This window comes from Lepidochelys kempii, chromosome 11, assembly GCF_965140265.1.
Source record: "Lepidochelys kempii isolate rLepKem1 chromosome 11, rLepKem1.hap2, whole genome shotgun sequence".
Classification (NCBI taxonomy): domain Eukaryota; kingdom Metazoa; phylum Chordata; order Testudines; family Cheloniidae; genus Lepidochelys; species Lepidochelys kempii.
This window is the reverse complement of record NC_133266.1, coordinates 31,848,722-31,866,279: the sequence shown is the minus strand read 5'-3', so window position 1 is coordinate 31,866,279 and position 17,558 is coordinate 31,848,722. Positions and strand designations below refer to the sequence as shown.

At 44.4% G+C, this 17,558-nt stretch overlaps 1 protein-coding gene across 1 annotated transcript in view; it reads right to left on the bottom strand.

Annotated features, from left to right (window-relative positions):
- The window catches only part of PKP4 (plakophilin 4), a 242,515-nt gene that overhangs the window by 120,048 nt on the left and 104,909 nt on the right, over positions 1-17,558 (bottom strand). Inside the window, exon 3 of the mRNA XM_073305536.1 lies at positions 13,836-13,948. Within this exon, the coding sequence (XP_073161637.1) occupies positions 13,836-13,948 (113 nt within the window). The remainder of the gene's footprint in view (positions 1-13,835; positions 13,949-17,558) is intronic.

The following is a 17,558-nucleotide window of genomic DNA, read 5'->3' as shown; positions in this document are numbered from 1 at the left end:
ATTACTGAATCCTATAGCTTAGTAGGATTTCAATAATTATTTGGAAAATTGGAACATTCACAGTTACATTAGATACATTAACAAGTTTAAATAAGGGATTATAAATCCTCAAATGTATCAACCTCTAAATAATGGAGATTCAGGCAAGTCATTCCATAATTGTCCACTACAAGGTTTCTGGCATGTTCCTCTGAAATATCTTGTTCTGGTCAATGTGAGAGAATACTGGACTAGATGAACACCTGTTGGATCCAATATGGGAAGTCCTATATTGCAACTTCCGATAACCTGAAGAAATCTGATTCCTCCTAAACTTTTTGGATAATTGTGATCTTACTACTCTAATAAAATTCTTCCACCATGTACAAAAATGCTGGGTTCAGCTGTTAGTCCCATCTGGGCTGGGGAGGACGGGACTTCCTCTTCCCCTGCATGGCATCTGGGGCCAGGTCAGACCCACCCCCAGATTTCTCCCCTGACTGTAGAAAGCTCTGCAAACTACCCCTCAACCCACTTCCTGCACCCATTGCTCCTCAGCTGCAGGGGGAGGGATCACTGCACAGGGAGCTGCTCCCTCATCTGCCTAACCCCCTTGTATCTAGATCCCTTATAACCAGACCTTCCTGCTGAGCCTCACCCCCCACACACCTAGAACCCCCCTGACAGGCCCCACTCCCCCTGCACCTGGACCACCCGGATGAGACACTCTACCGAGCCCCAACCAGCTGCACCTGGATCCCCATCCCACTGAGCCACACTCCCCCAGCATCTGGACTCCCCCTGCTGCGCTCTATCACTTGCACACCAAGACCGCCCCGCTGAGCCCCAACCACCTTCACCTAGACCTCCCTGCAGAGTCCCATTACTGTTGCACCCAGAACCCTCCAACAAGCCCTTGTGCATCCAGATCCACCCCACACCCAGGCTGCTCCACAGAACCCTCTCAACCCACACCTGGATCCCCCCATACTAAGCCCCTCCACACTTGGATCCTGCCTTGCTGAACCTGTCTGCCCACACCTGGTGCACCTGGCACAGAGGGGCAGGGCCCTGGGGTGTTTCTGGGGCACCCCCGGTCCTTGCTCTGTGTCAGGGTTGGGTGCAGCACTGAGTCTGTGTCCCAGGGGGGAGCTGCACAGTGATCTCCCACCTCTGTGCAGCCAGTGGCCTGTTCTCCCCAATGCCACGTTGGAGCCTCCACATTTATTTGAGAAATAAAATTTGCAGAATTTTAAATTATTTTGTGCAGAATTTTAATTTTTTTGGCACAGAATGCCCTCAGCAGTAAACTTTATCCTGAATTCATACAGAAATTAAACATTAATTATACTTTTAGATAGCTAGAATCTTTGAGGAAATCAGACCACCTGATATGCATGAATGCTTTTCAGGCAGAGACATCTTGCTGCATGCAGTGGAATGTCCTATACCAGCTAGGATGGCACAATCAGGTGAAGTCAGGAATGCCTTGTATGCTACTGCTTCTCAGATGGACCAAGATTCCCTTGACTTTGCCTTATAGTATACTTGCTCTTACCTATATTGCTCAACACATTGACACTCTTAGAGCAATGATACCATTAACACACACAGATATTTTATAAATGAAGAGTATCTTATGTTTCTTTGATAGGAAAATGTTTAATACCCAATTGATGGTGTGTAATATTTTACTGAATTCATCTGGAGGTTTTTTTTGTTTTTACAATAAATCTGCACATTATATTTTATTTATATTGTGGAAAAGGAAATGATCTATTACACACAGCAGAGAAAACAAACCATTCTAGTAGTTATGAAAACCATTCTGTTTAAAATCAAAAGTTTTCATATAGCCACTGTATTAGATTGTTAGAGTTAGCTTGAATGCTTCAGTTTAATAGGAATGCTGGCTGAATTTCTGTCAGCATAAATGCCCTACAGGACTTTTAGATACACATTTTTAATTCCAGCTGGTGGGGACCATTACCATTGGGATTTTTGCATCCCAGAGGAAATTGACTTGTGGCAGAAATTGTTTGCAATCAGAATGGCAATGAGAAGTAATTAAAAATGGTTGCTTGAAGAGCTGTGCTTCAGTGAACTGCTCCAAATAAAACTACTTCTGGAGGTCTGTATCTCTACCATTCACTGCCTGCAAAGTTGATTTGACGACAATTTACTGTACTGTCACAGTGCAGCCAAAGTTTTATTTTCTTTTTGTTAAAAGGTTAAATTACACCTCGTGTTGTTACCAGTAACAAATGTGCATTCAGTACTTTACAGTTAAATACAAAAATATGTACATGGTGTAATAAATTTAAGAGTTCTACTTTCCAACAGTACTCAATTTTCATCAGCTACATGGAAACAGTAACTAGTGAGGGGAGGTTTCAGAGTGGTAGCTGTGTTAGCCTGTATCAGCAAAAACAACGAGGAGTCCTTGTGGCACCTTAGAGACGAACAAATTTATTTGGACATAACCACTTCATCAGATGCATGGAGTGGAAAATACAGGAGCAGGTTTAAATACATGAAAAGATGGGAGTTGCCTTACCAAGTGTGAGGTCAGTCTAACAAAACAATTCAATTAATAGTAGGATACCAAGGGAGAAAAATAAATTTTGTAGTGGTAATGAGAGTGGTCCATTTCAGACAGTTGACAAGAAGATGTGAGTAACAGTAGGGGGAAATTAGGTTTAGGTTTTGTAATGACCCAACCACTCCAAGTCTTTATTCAGGCCTAATTTGATGGTGAGCTGGCTACATGATGCAACAAGTTAATGCAACTAGCCTTCCACCTGGCAGCATAGGCAGCCTGTTTAATAAAAGTTTAATTATCTCTTCCTAGTATGTATAGACTTCGGTCTGCATCACAGAATTATCACACAATCTGATAAAGCTGACAGACTCTGGTCAGGAGAAGCCCAGGGCTGAATTTGCAGTAGTAATGCAGGTTAGAAATGAGGTGCATTGATAGATGTATGATTATGGAAAGCTGAATATCCTACCTGCTGCTGCACGGAAACAGTCTTTAAAGAACGAACAGGTACACTGAAAAGCTTATTACTATTCTTCCCAATCTATTATTTACAATATATTTCAATATTTTGTATTACTCATTTACATCATCAAAAACAATTTTGCTGTACCATTTCTGTCTCTAAGGCTGTCTCTCCACACCATAGCCTAAGCCAGCAAAACTCTGTAGGCACAGCCTAGTACAGACACAATGTAAGCTGACAGGAGTTCCTCTGTCAGTACAGTACAGTACAGTACAGTAATACCACTTCCCCAACCAACATTAGCTAAGCAGACAGAAGCACTCTTCTGCTGGCATAGATGGATCTGTACAGGGGTGTGTGTGAGAAGGTGCCATGTTCCCTCTAATTTTTCCCACCCATGTGCGGAATGAATTTTGTTATGTGCACCAATATGGAGGTGATGTGTGGCACATCACCTTCATATTGGCGCACATAACAAAATTCATGTGGTGTGGGTGGGGCTGAAGGGTTTGGAGTGTGGGAGGGGTTCAGGGTTGGGGCAGTGGGTTGGGGTGCAGGGGTGTGAGGGCTCCAGCTGGGGATGCAGGCTCTGGGGTGGGGCTGGGGAGGAGGGGCTCAGGGCTTGGGCAGAAGGTTGGGGTGCAGCCGTGTGAGGGCTCCGGCTTGGGGTGTGGGCTCTGGGGTGCGGGCTGGGAGTTTGGGGTGCAGGAGGGTGCTCCAGGGCTATGGCAGGGAGGACTCCCCCCAGCTCTCTCTCTCCCTGCAGCAGCACCTGGGCTGGGGGAGAAAGGTGCCTCTCCCCGCCGGGGCAGCTCCACGGCTGGGGCTGCAGTATAGGCGCCCTTCCCCCAGCCCCAGCAGGTCCGCGCCGTGCCTGGGCACCCTGGCCGTGCCAGGGACCGGTCCGGGTGCCCTGGCCATGCCTGGGTCCGGACTGGGCCACGCTGCTCTGGCTGTAGTTGAGTCTGGTCCAGGCTGCGCCACCCGAGAAGTGACTGGGTTCTGGTGCCCCAGCTGTGGCAGGCTTGGGCCGCAGCAGAGTTAGGGCCAGGGGAGGGCTGCCCAGGCTGTGGCGGGTCCGGCCGCAGCAGGTTGGGGCTGGGGAGAGGGGCGCGCCTCCCCCAGCCATGGCAGGTCCCCGGACGGGTTCCCTGAGTGCCTGCGCAGTGCTAAATAGGCTGCTGCATGGCTGTGCAGCTTATAGAGAACTTAGGGAAGGTGGGAGATGGTGTAGTTTCAGGCACAGCACTTTTTCCCTACATTCCTAGCCAACACAGCAATGTCAGCAAAACTTTGTAGTGTGGGGAAGGAATAAATATTCTTGTAATTTCAGAGGGTGTCAATGAAAACCTGAAGACACTAACAGATTATCTATGTATAAATAAAACTATGGCAGAGGAAACTTTTTGACATGCAAGTGCCATAATACTAATAAATTTGTGGCTCTGAGATGCAGTTGAAATAGGGCTGCTCCTCTCGGTCACTGGCACACCACTGTGACTTAGGCCTGGTCTACACCACAAAGTTAGGTTGCATTGACCTAGTTGTGCATGTATCTACACTTAAATTTGTCTCCCACGATGTAAGCGCCCTGTTAAGACAATGCACCATCATCTCTCCAAGTGAGCCATGGTCAACATACTGAGGTTGACACAGTACAAGAGCAGACACTAGGTTTCTTATGTTTACTCTGACATCCTCCAACAGTTGTCACACAATACCAGACACTGAATACTCTGGTCACCCTTGTGAAATCAACTGCCCAGGGGTCACAATGCCCCCCTCTCCTTTAAAGCCCTTAGAATTTTTAAAATGCCTTTTCCTGATTGTCCAGTGTGGCGAGCACATCTAGCAGCTCTCCACTGTTGTGTGCAGCTGCCCAGCTCCAGATTCTCTCTGGCCTGGAGTACATAGGAGATATTAGATCTCCTGGGCCTGTGGGGAGAAGAGACTGTGCAGGCACAGCTATGGACCAGTAGAAACATGGACATCTATGAGTAGATTGTGTGGGGGATGCAGGTGACGGGGTACGAATGGGATCAGCAACAAGTCTGCATAAAAGTGAAAGAACTGCATCAGGCATATCAAAAGGCCAGAGAGGCCAACATGCAATCCAGTGCCAAGCTGCAGACCTGCCACTTTTACAAAGAATTCCATGCCATAGGTGGCAGAGACCCACTACCACCCTGCAGACTACCAAGGATACCTCCGAGGAGCCTGAGTCACAGGCCACTGCCATGAACAGTGAGAAGATGGAAGTGAAAGAAGAAGAGGATGGGGGGGATGTGACCGGGAGACCAGGCAGTCAAGCATGGGTGAAATAAAGGGGAAGAATCCTCGGATAATTGTGTAATTCTATTTCCCATTACATGATGCACTGATGGTGCCAACTTTAACAGAATATATCTAGTTACTTTTAATTAATTTACTTGTGCTAGGAAAGGTAGTGGTACAGAGAGAAGTATCATTGTTATGTTTTTCATTCCTGGGGGGGGTTGTGAAGGGAGGAACAGAGCAGTTTGTTTATGTACACAAGGATGTCCCTTGAATCCACCCAAGACATCTCGATAAAATGGTCACGGAGGTACTCAGCAATCCTCTTCAGATGATTTCTTTCTAGGGAGGGCAGTCTTACTTCTTTCTTCATAAGACACTTTCTCCACCTCCACTTTCTCCACCAGATAACTTTGGCAGGCACCATTGTACTTTTCAGGCTAGCAGCATATGGGCCTGGGCAACTTTGGGAGGCCAGCAGCACCTGTGCTCTCTGTACCTTTGTCACCCTCAGGAGTGAGATATTAGCTAAAATCATCACTGCCTGCGGCAAATGGTGCTCGTATTCAGTACCATTGCCCTAAATTCATAGTTTCATGCAACCGAGCAATTCCCTCCTCATTTCCTCATCCCTGGTGGTGCCGTCCACACGCACTGTGAAGCAGAAGCATCAATAAATATGTCTTGTTTAAAAGTTTAGGGGAGCAAAGGAAGGGAGTTCTGAATCTTAACTTTTACTTTCCATTATGACTATACTGACAATGGTACCTCTGTGTATTTTATCTACAGCTGTTGCAGCCTTGAGGGATTCCCCCTCTGTACTTGTGGAACCCCTGAAACAGAGGAGGAGGAGAAAGGAGAGGACTCGGGATGACATGTTCAATTAAATTTTGCAAGCCAGTGCTGCATCAGACCATGAGCAAAGGGCCTGGAGGTTGAACATTGAAGACAACCTGGAGAAGGAAAGAGCGGATTGGAGAAAAGCCCAGGTATCGCAGCAGTTAAAGGGAGAGAGATGCACCAGGACATAATGGGTCCTCTCCAGCAGGAAGCACAAATACAACCAACTCTTGGGGACCTACAAGTTCAACAACAACAAGCCGGCCCCCCTTTGCAGTTCATGAAAACTCCATTACAGCACCTCCTTAAGCCCTCACTTCAATATTCCATATAGTATCAGTGGCTGCATCTCTACCCCGACCACTCCACCCCGTGGGGATGTAAAGGAGAACCAGAGAGTCACATACAGTGATCTGGGAGAGCCAGGGTTGCTGTTTGTGTAGGTAAAATGCACATCAGTTTTCTTTCCACTTGTTAAGTTCTGTTCCATAAATTTATTAATGTACACGTATTTGCTTTTAACTTGCACAGAATTTTCTTTGCACAAAACAGAAAGGCCAGGTAGAGCCCAATATACCACAATGCATTACTATGGCTCACTATTAAAAGTGCTCTTTCAAAGCTTCTCTAATCCATATAGCTCTGTATTGAGTTCTTCTGACAGAGCTTGTGTCTGGCTCTTTAAACTCTGCAGACAGCCGCACCACCTCCACGCAAGCAGTAACTTTTCCCCCTTTGCTTCACAGATATTATGAAGTACACAGCAGGCAGCTATAATCATTGGGATTTCTTTTTCCTCCACTCAGATCCAATCTTGTGACTAAACAACACCAGCAGCCCTTCAATCTACTGAAAGCACATTCTGCACCTGCTGAGCCGGTAGTTGAATCTCTCCTTGGTGTGAGGCAAACCCACAGCCAAACTAGGGATGCTGTCTCAGCTGCCCCTCCTCCAGTGCCCCTGCAGTAGGTGGACAGGGCCTGCTCTGCCTCCACAATCAGGTCCACATCTCCCGCTTCCAGGCCTTTCAGAGATTCCTTTGTGGGGTGGGTAGTCTGGCATGGAGTGTGTTGGTGCATACCTTCTTCAGCTGCCTCCAAGGGCACCGATATGACCACCAGCTCTTCTACCTCCATCCGAGGGGTCTCTCATGTGACCTCTCTGAGCTGCTGGTCTTCTACCAGGACCTCCTCAGAACCTGGAAGCTAGTCTTGGCAACAAGGCCAGTGGTAACTGCCGAGAGGGAGGATCTCCTCACAGAGCCTCTGCTACACAACCCCCATTTCGGTGTGCAGGTGGTAGTGTCCCCCTCGGCGCACCAGAGGTTGGTGCCACCAGGATCGGAGGCCTCCTGGACAATGACTGGAGGGACTGGGTAGACCCTCTGGTGCTCGGTCAGCCCATGGGGCTCTCCACCCCTTGTGTCCACCAGGTATACTCCAGAAGGTGAGGGTAGCCTTACTGCTTACCTCTTGGGCTGTACTTGATCAGTTCCCGTGGGAGGGTACTCCCTGGCCACCTTCCGGACCTCGCCATCGGGTCCCTACCTCGCGAGCTCCCCCGCCTTGCCACCCACTCTATAACACCTGAGCCGGCTGCACGACCTGCAGCCGGTCTGTCTCTGAACCGTGCCTAGGAAACAACTGTATGCATTCATGCTCCATACTCTTCATTTTCTCATCCTTGTGTCCTGTCTCAATACCAAGTGGTAGGACCTCCTACCAACTGTGGACAGTGAGGAGCCCTGGTGGGCCAGTCAGTAATCTACCCTAGGCCCGCTGGGAATATTAGTTGGCAACTCCTTCATGGATCCATGAGCATAGGCATGTATTTGGTGCAATTCACCCTCCTGCCCACACTTGCCCTTTTTGCAACGTGAGGGAGACCCTGGCACACATTTACACTGAGTGCGTAAGGTTGCAGCCCCTTTTCTGGCTCCTCCAGAACCTTCTTCTCAGGTTCTGGCTGCACTTCTCCCCACATCTCCTGATATTTGCACACCCCATCCATTGGCCCACGAAGTCGCGAGATCTCCTTGTCAACTTCCTCCTGGCACTGGCCAAGGTGGCTGTCCATCATACGAGAAGGAGGACTGTTGGATAGGGAGGTGCTCTGAGACTGTGGGGCCTATTTCTGCTCCTCCCTGAAGTCATGTATCAGGGTTATGTATTAGGGCAGAGTTCCTCTGGGCCGCATCTACTGGCTCCCTGAATGCCTTTGAGGAGCAGTGGGGTCCTCTGCTAGGAGTCCCCCCTCTGGCTCCCTGCTTTTGACCCTGTGACCCTCACTTCTGTCCCTGCTTTCTCATTTGTTGCCCCCTGAATTTACTTGAGTCCTGGGTTCAATAGTTCCTCCCCTTAGACTGGAGGAGAAGCAGATGTAGATGGAGGTGGACACAACCTCAATAGTTGCCCCTCCAACAGAGCCGCAGTGAGTCATCACTCAGGCATGCAGCAGTAACTCAACTGCACTGACTTACCCTTCCACACAGAGTCTCCAGTCATGTGGCAGCATCCTATCCCTGAGCAGAGCCTGTGTCAGATGACCGACAAGCTCAGGTATTTCCCCAACCCCACTAAAACTGCAAATCAGTCTGTTCAACAGCACTACACAGCCAGGAACCGTCCTACTGCTTTGCAGTGTAACACTCTCTCTCGACTCCCAGCCTTGCCTAAGCCCTGTTCCAGCCTGTCCTAAGCCCCGTTCCAGCCTTGTCCTGGCCCTACTCTGACCTCCAGACCTATTATGGACTTGTTCTAGCCTTGCTTCTACCTCCTGACCCGCTAGCTTGGACTTTTGACTTGCATCAGGACTGACTATAGTACTGACATGGCTTGTCCATGGCCTCTGATCTGGGTTCTGACCCTGGCCAGTCCCCAGAGTTTGGTTACTGCACTACCCTCAGCTCAATCCCGACCCTACATACAGCTTTAATCTCAGCTCCAACCACTAAGCGTTACTTCCAGGAGGAAGCACCTGGCACTTGGTGCTTATGAGGTGGCTAGTGTACAGCTTCACAAGTCAAGGGAACAAGGGGTGGGCTGGGTCCCCCAGGATTACTAAAGGCATTTCAACATTGCCAATGGTAATCCTCTGGTCAGTGAAGAACATCCCTGCATGTAGCTTTCTGAAGAGTCCTGCATTCTTTCTGAAGAGTCCTGCATTCTTAAAGATGTAAGTGTCATGCACTTTCCAAGTGTCACTAGAGATCTACCAACGCTAGCATAACAATAGAAAAGTAGCCCTGTGTTGATGCACTCTGTGGCAAGGTGGTCTGGTGCCATAATAGGGATATGCGTATTGTCTATTGCTTTTCCACAGTTGGGGAAACCCATTGCTGCAAATCCATCCACTATGTCCTCCACATTGTCAAGACCATTGTCTACCAGGAGATGATTAATGGGCCTGCACATTTGCATGAAAACAGATCCACTTGGAAAATTCACTGTGGATTTTCCAACTTTAAAATGATATCCCACTGACTGCTAGCAATCCAGAGTTGCAAATTTCCACAGTGCAATGGCCACTTGCTTCTCCACTGTCAGTGTAACTCTCATTTGGGTGTCCCTGTGCTGGAGGATTGGGGCCAGCTCAGCACGCAGACCCAGGAATGTGGCCTTGAGCATCTGAAAGTTCTGCAACTATTGCAAGTCATCCCAAGCCTACATTACATGATCTCACTAGTCAGTGCTTGTTTCTTGGCCCCCAAAACAGCTGGCTTTTGCATCTACAGCTGTTCTGTGAATGCCAACTACCTTGAATTGGGTCTCGCTAGGTCTCACAGGAATCTCCCCGCCAAGAAACAGTCATGCTCCCAACTGATTTTGTTCTTCTTATGGCTCTGCAAAAAGAAGAGGATTGTGCACCCCGTGCTTGCAATTCTTATGACAATAATGCAAAGCTGTGTAGGCTCCATGCATCTGTCAGAGATGGCGAATAGCAAGGAATGCCGCACAAGTCCTTGGGTTTTTTAAAAAAGGCACAACAATTATGGGATATAGATGACATTGTGGGATGGAGACAGTTGCCTGCTAGGAAGTTGACCCTTGCTCCCAGTCATGCCTATGTGACTTGTTTCTGCCTCACCGATTTTAATCACATCTTGCTTTTCTGCATGACCAGGATTTTACAGCCTCGATGTACAATAATATTGGGTCATGTGGAAATATTTATTAGCAGATAAATTGATTAGTTATGTATCTGTTTTAAGAATACTTTATTGTTAGTGACCAATTTAAAAGAAATGACACAGTAATATACATAGGTTTATAAGGAGTTAATTAGAAAAAGTTTAATTGGAAGATGGTATTTTATGTAGCAAAAATGTGAAAGATTTGTTTTGGGCAGTCATACAGGACACTTTAGGACACTGCTAATAATTTTCTTAAGCTTAGTAAAATTGCATTTTACTGACACATGAAGACCTAGGTTAGGGAATTTTGTGTTCTGAATTAGTATAGAATTCACTAACCAGTGATGCTCTTAGTTGGTGGCTGGACTATGTGAGTAACTACATTTAAATCACAAACTCAAGATACAAAGGCAGCAGCTCTCGAAGGTGAACTCCAATTGGAGCTTTCCCCTGTCCAGGCCAATAAAGACTAAGCTAATCTTGTCTAACCAAAAAATTGCTGCTTGTGTAAACCACACACCTCCTGGGTGTGATGTTCTGTCCCATCTAGTGGCACCAAGACCATTAAGAGAGAGAGAGAGAGAGAGAGAGAGAGAGAGAGAGAGATATCTGCTCTACAGCCTTAATTAACAGGCAGTTGACTTTTAGCTTATGTGGTAGAGGCTCATGCACTAAGCTCCAGAGGTTCCCAGTTTGATCCTGCCCGCCAACGACCAGGGTCTGTCGGCGTTACACTTGCATCTCTTAGAAGCGGCATAATCTCAGTTTCATTGAATGGGTGATAGCAGAGAATAAATGAACCAAAGAAGTGGATCTCATAGGCTCTAGGATGTAATAGCCAATCCACAATTTTTATGCAAGTGTCCTCTGTGAGCTATAACATAGCACTACACTCTGAGTAGCAGCTGATTACCCCCTCAATCAGTGTCCAGTGCAATTGTAAAAGCAAGAAGAAAAGGGGTCAGAATGAAGCTTGGTGTTTGTGTAAATGTAAAATTTAAGACCAACACTCCTCTGATTTGATATCCATAACTGCCCATGAAAGCTCCTTGGGGTATACCCTTGGACAGGTGATCTTGGATTCCATACTCTGAAAATATGAAGCATCAATACCAAAAATCTTTAGATTACTATTCAATTAAGTTTTTTTTGTGAAGTATCAATCAAATATTTCAAATCAGACATCACAAGACTCATAAAATGCGTACAGTACCTTTACGGTTAGCTATGAAAAACCTATAGCACAAATACCCCCAGAAAATGTATGTGCTTGGAGATTTTAACTAGACTCATTATTTACATATACCAAAACCAAGACAAACTGGCTTAATTTAAGTGCTAATTTCCCTCCCCCAGCCTCATTAGCTTAATTATGTAAATGGTCATTTATTAAACCACAATGGAAAGAACCAAAAGATAAATAAAATTGCATTTATGTCTAATGCAGAATGTGATTTCCTGTCTTGTAAGTGGTAGTAGGAGATAGAAGTATATTACCCTTTTGTCACTGCATAAATAATACCACATCAGTTCAACACCTGCACTGACATCCTGATTATTTTGGATGTAATGAAGGTATGGACTGTTTTTCTGCAAGACTCCTAAAGGCTTGAGCCTTCAACATTTAAGAGGCCTTACCTGTCTAAGAGATAATATCTTTGCCTTTAAAATGGACTGGCAGCTGAGGTGAACTTGGACTTTAATGAGAGGTACCTGGAGGCAGGCCATTTTGAATGTGGGACCCTTAGAACTCATTCCCTCATGTGGCAATAGAGCTCTAGTTGTTTAGCTTATAAGGCAGTGCAAAGACCCAGCTCTTTTTTTTTTTTTTTGAACTTCCAGTTACAATGAACCTAATAATTAACACTCACCAAGAGAGCATCTTAACACCTATTACTGTTTGTTTTGAATTCACCTTTGTGTTCCTCTACTCTTCAAACAGTGACTTCAGCTATGATTTGGCGTAATCTCCTTATATGGAGATAGTGTATTTAATGTGTGGAAATGCTAATTTATTCTATGGCTAGGGTGATCATACGTCCAGATTTGGCCGGGACAGTCTCCTTTTTAAGCTGTCTCTCACATCATGACTTTTTTCACAAAACTGGGCATTTGCCCCATTTGTTCTTGCCCTAAGAGGAACATTCAGACAACAGCAAATGGGACAAATGTCCATTTTTGCCAAAAAAGTCATGACAGCTGTGATATCAACTTGAGGTGAACGGCAACACATGGTGGAGCTCAGGCAAGCTGGTGTCGCCACTTACCCGGTGTCCCTTTTTCAGTATGGGGAAATATGGTCCCATATCTATGGTCTTTCCAAGTTGTTCTTGTGCCTGCCAAAAACACCTCTCCCAGTGTAAGGCCAATTACACAACTCATTTTAGATCATCTCTTATTTCATATTTGAAGTATTTCACCTGTCATTTGACAATATTGTTACTAACATAACATTAGTTTTTCTACTCTGTAAGGCTTTGATATATACAAAAACACCTTGCATGTGGAAATATATATCTTTTTCAACTGTCCCCATCTGTTTTCAGTTTCTCTCTCTTACATGTGCACACCTGAAGGGGAAAAAAAAAAAAAAAAGCTGTGTCTTTCCACTGCCTTATAAGCTAAACAACTAGAGCTCTACTGCCACATGAGGACATGAGTTCTCAGGGTCCCACATTCAAAATGGCCTTAGGTTCATTATTAAGTTCATTGTAACTGGAAGTCCAGGTACAGTCATTTAATGAAAGAGCATGTTAAGAGCCTTAATAGTGAGTGCTGAATGTAACAGGCTTCAGTTTCAAGGGCTGCCCATCCCCTAATTTTCTGGAGGATGTGTAATTACCCACACATATTTATAACCAAAAACATTTCTAATTACACAAAAAAGTGTACTGTAATGACTGCAATTCTTCTATACACAGAATTAAATGTTTTTTAAAGATGACTGACAATGATTGATACATTGTGTTTTACACTAAAATATTCAAAAGTGCGCATATACAAGGAATTTTCAGAAACAAAATGCAAAGAAAATACTTTTTTAAAAAGGTGAATAAAATTAGATAACCTTATTCAGAAAAAATGTTGCAACACTATTACTGTACTATATGTGAGCATGCTGTCTAGATTTGTGTTGAAATAGCATCCTAACTTGGTTGCAAATATTTATAAATGAAGAACTCCCTGTTGGACAATTTCTGAGAAGTATTTGAAAAAACAAACTCAGTACAAATATTATGCCCTCATAAATTATATCAATAGTTAGTTATTGGAAACATTAGTTTACTGATTTGCTGCAAATAAATAAATTAGCATAATTAATTTTCAAGTCCATAAAATCAATGTGATAACTTCTCCCCTCTACTGTGTTATGACTTAGGATAACCCAAGCAAAATTAAAGCTTTATTTACTGCTGAGAAAGATAATCAATGAAGCAAGAGGCCTTTTTAATACCAGCTCTAGTGAGATAGCATTTTTGAATGCTGAATACAGCAATGAAAGCTGAACAAGTTTTATAGAAGATAATTATCCGTAGCACCCAAGACAACTGAATAAAACATTTAACTTGGTGGTATGTGGAAAATAAAGCCATGAAGGCCTGTACCTTGTGCTGGCAATACTTGGTGATTCTGCGCCAAGCCTACATCTTTCTAGCTGACTGGCAACGATTTGCCTTTCCACCTCCAGCTCTCTGGTGAGTCTTTGAAACTGGAGCTCCTGTGATTCCAAAATAAAAAAATAAGGCATTCTAGAGTTAAAAGTACTTGGTGTACATCAATACTGGAACATTAATCATTATACATGAAAATATTGCCTTGGTCTGACTCTTAACTAGCTGAAATAATCGATAAGCACAGTAATACACACAGTGTGATTTCATAGCTCTTTAATATTTGTAGTAACTTTTGGTTTAACCTTTTCTATTAAAAGGAGAAAGAAAAGATGCTCAGGTCTGCTTCTATCTAATCTGTGATTTCAACCCTTTCAATATCTTCCCCTGCTGCTGCACTTTAACAAACTGTGGTTTACAATACACCTTCCTCAGTGGTGTCTGTAACTGAGGCTTATCGCACAATAGCACAACTTATTCTCAACTGTAGAGCGTTAAAACATCAACTACAGTACATTGGGATTTTTGCACTAAAAATCCCAAATAGATTAAATTATTGTACAGTTTCCAGGCTGACAGAAATATGTTGCAGAGACAGTCTTTCACCTTTGAAAGCTATAAAAAAAGCATTCTAATTCTAGACAAAGTCTTGTTATAGTTCTCTACCGTATAAGCATCACTCCTCCCCCACTATCAAAAAGGCAGTCATGTGTAATGTAGTGCTAACAAGAGATAGCTGAAAATGCAGAAGGTTAAACCACAGCATTTTAGATTGTTATTACAAGCTAAAGAGATTTTCTATAGAAATTATACTCTGCAATCTGTACTTCATCAAGGGAAACAAACCATATTATAGGAAGAGACATTTTACTTGTATTTAGACAGCTTTGTAATCAAGCAAAGAGGCTGTATCTGAGCAATTGTACAGTATTTGCTAGTCAAATTCCATATCCATTGTGCATTCTTTAAATACGGAAACACTGTTTAAAAAGTGTTTAAGCATGCAAGTCAGACTATATAGAGGTGTTTTTTAAAAGGTAATTTATCAAATAACTGGTTTCAGAGTAACAGCCGTGTTAGTCTGTATTCGCAAAAAGAAAAGGAGGACTTGTGGCACCTTAGAGACTAACCAATTTATTTGAGCATAAGCTTTCATGATCTACAGCTCACTTAAGTGAGCTGTAGCTCACGAAAGCTTATGCTCAAATAAATTGGTTAGTCTCTAAGGTGCCACAAGTCCTCCTTTTCTTTTATCAAATAACTGTAGCTCTTTGAATGTATTTTATAGTGCCAGACTATATATAGTTCCATACCTTGCTGTGTGACCACAGAATCATTTGAATAGTAGTTGGTAGTTAGGGGATGCATACAACTATCTCAAGTTCCATGCAGGATGGGTATATATACACTGCTCCACTAACAGTCCCAAAGTACCTCTCCACTATTCGAAGGCCTATTTTTAGCTGGACTCTTAGGCAGAAGGAAAGGTCAGTCTGGTTCTGTGGAGGTAATATATTTCAATAAAAAGCATTATTACTGGGAAAACAAAAACAAAAAAATAGCTACTCACTTTCTCATAACAGTTGTTCTTTGAGGTGTGTTGCATATGTCCATTATATTGCAGGCAAATTGGCATCTCATGCCCAGGTGCTGGAAAGTTTTCCCTAGCAGTACCCATATGGGAGGCCCCACACACCCCAGGAACTTGTATGTTGAGTGGAGGGTGCAAAAGGGAGGATCACTCTAACCCCCTTCAGTTCCTTCAGACTGGAAAGCTGATGATAGCCTCCAAGGCATTGGGGAAGGAGGGTGCTTTGTGAATGGACAAATGCAACATCTCAAAGAACAACAGTTACAAGAAAGTGAGTAGCCATTTTGATTCTTTGAGTGCATGCATATGTCCATTAGACAGTAGGTGACTCCCAAGCAATTATCCTAGGTGTTAGGGCTCTGAGTGTCATCAGAAGAGGGTCTGTAGGATCCTCCTTCATTTGTGTCTTCTCTTGAAGCAGCAAACAGTGCATGTCTGGTGAACGTAGTACAGAAGACCATGTTGCTGCTCTGCAGATGTCCACAGTAGGAACTTGTGTCACAGATGTTGCTGAGGTCGAATGTGCCCTGGTTGAGGGTGCTGTCATCTTTTCAGGAGGTCCTACACCTCAGGAAGCATAACACAAAGTGATGCAGCTGGTGATTCATTTTGAGAGTCGCTATGCTGTAACTGGTTGATCTATCATATATGTTCTGCATATGAAACAAGCACTGGGAAGACACCCCAAAGGACTTTGTCCTATCCAAGTAAACAGGCAAAGTTCAACGCACATCTAGAGCGTGCAGTCTTCATTCATCCTTGTGAGCATGCAGCTTTGGAAAGAAAACCAGTAAGTATATAGACTGATTCAGATAGAAATCAGATATCACCTTTGAGAGGAACTTTGGGTGTGACCTAAACCAAACCATATCTTTGTAGAAATGGGGTAAAGCAGGTAAGTGACAAATGCATTTAGCTCTCCCAAACACTGAGGTGACAGCCACTATACCTTCACTGAGAGGTATAGAAGCGAGCAGGAAGCTAAAGGTTCAAAAGGATCATCAATAAGAGCAGACAACACTAAATTCAAATCCCAAGTTGGTGCTAGATCCCAGATAGGTGGGAACAACCCATTGAGACCTTTCAAAAACCCGGTCAGGATAGTGTTAGTAAAAACAGCTCTAACCTGGATTCAAGGGTAGAAATGCTAAAATAGCAGCGAGATGCACCCTAAATGAGCTGAGGGCTTGACCTGACTCCTTAAAATGCAAGAGATAGCAGAATTGTTTCAATTTTAGTTGAGTTGGGAACACATTATGGGAGGCTGCCCAAATGGATAAGTGCTTCCATTTGCTCAGGTAAGAAGTTTTTGTGAAAGAATTTCTGCTACTAAGGAGAACATTCTGGACTGCCACTGAGCAGTGTGCCTCCTCTGCATTTAGCCCCTGAGGAACTTTGCTGTGAGGTGCAGTACTTGAGGATTCAGGTGCAACACCCGCCCATCTTTCTGAATGATGAAGTCTATAGTTAGTGGCAACAGCAAGGGTTCTCGAGTAGACAGCTTGCATAGTTGGAGTACTATGGCTATCTGGGCCAGGATGGAGCTATAAGGATCCATCTGCCTCCATCTCATTTCAGCTTGAGAATGACCCTAGGAATCAGGGGCACTGGTAGATATACATACAACAAGTTCTTTTCCCATAGAAGCTGGAAAATGTCTGATATTGACCCAGGGCTGTGACCTTGCCTGGAATCGAACCAGGGACACTTCCTGTTCTGCTGAGCTGCAAACAGATCTACCACTGGAAATTCCCTATGAAGAATATCAAATCAAGAATTACTGTGTTGCGAGACCACTTGTGGTGTAAGTTGAAGGACTTGCACAGGCAATCCGCTTGGCCATTTTAAACACCCAGCAAGTAAGATGCCCTGAGACTGACCGAGCTCTATACTTATATTCTGCAGTTTGACTGCCTTCTGGCAGAGGATGTTTGACCTGGCACTTCTTTTACATGAACAAACAAGCACCGCTGTGGTGTTGTTGGTGACAGAATGGACAGTGTTGCCCTGAACACTAGGAGGGAGGTTGGAACTGCTGACACACACAAAATATTGCACACAACTCAAGAATATGTGTAACCTGGTCTCATGGACAATTCACGAACTTTAAGCCTGATGATCACCCT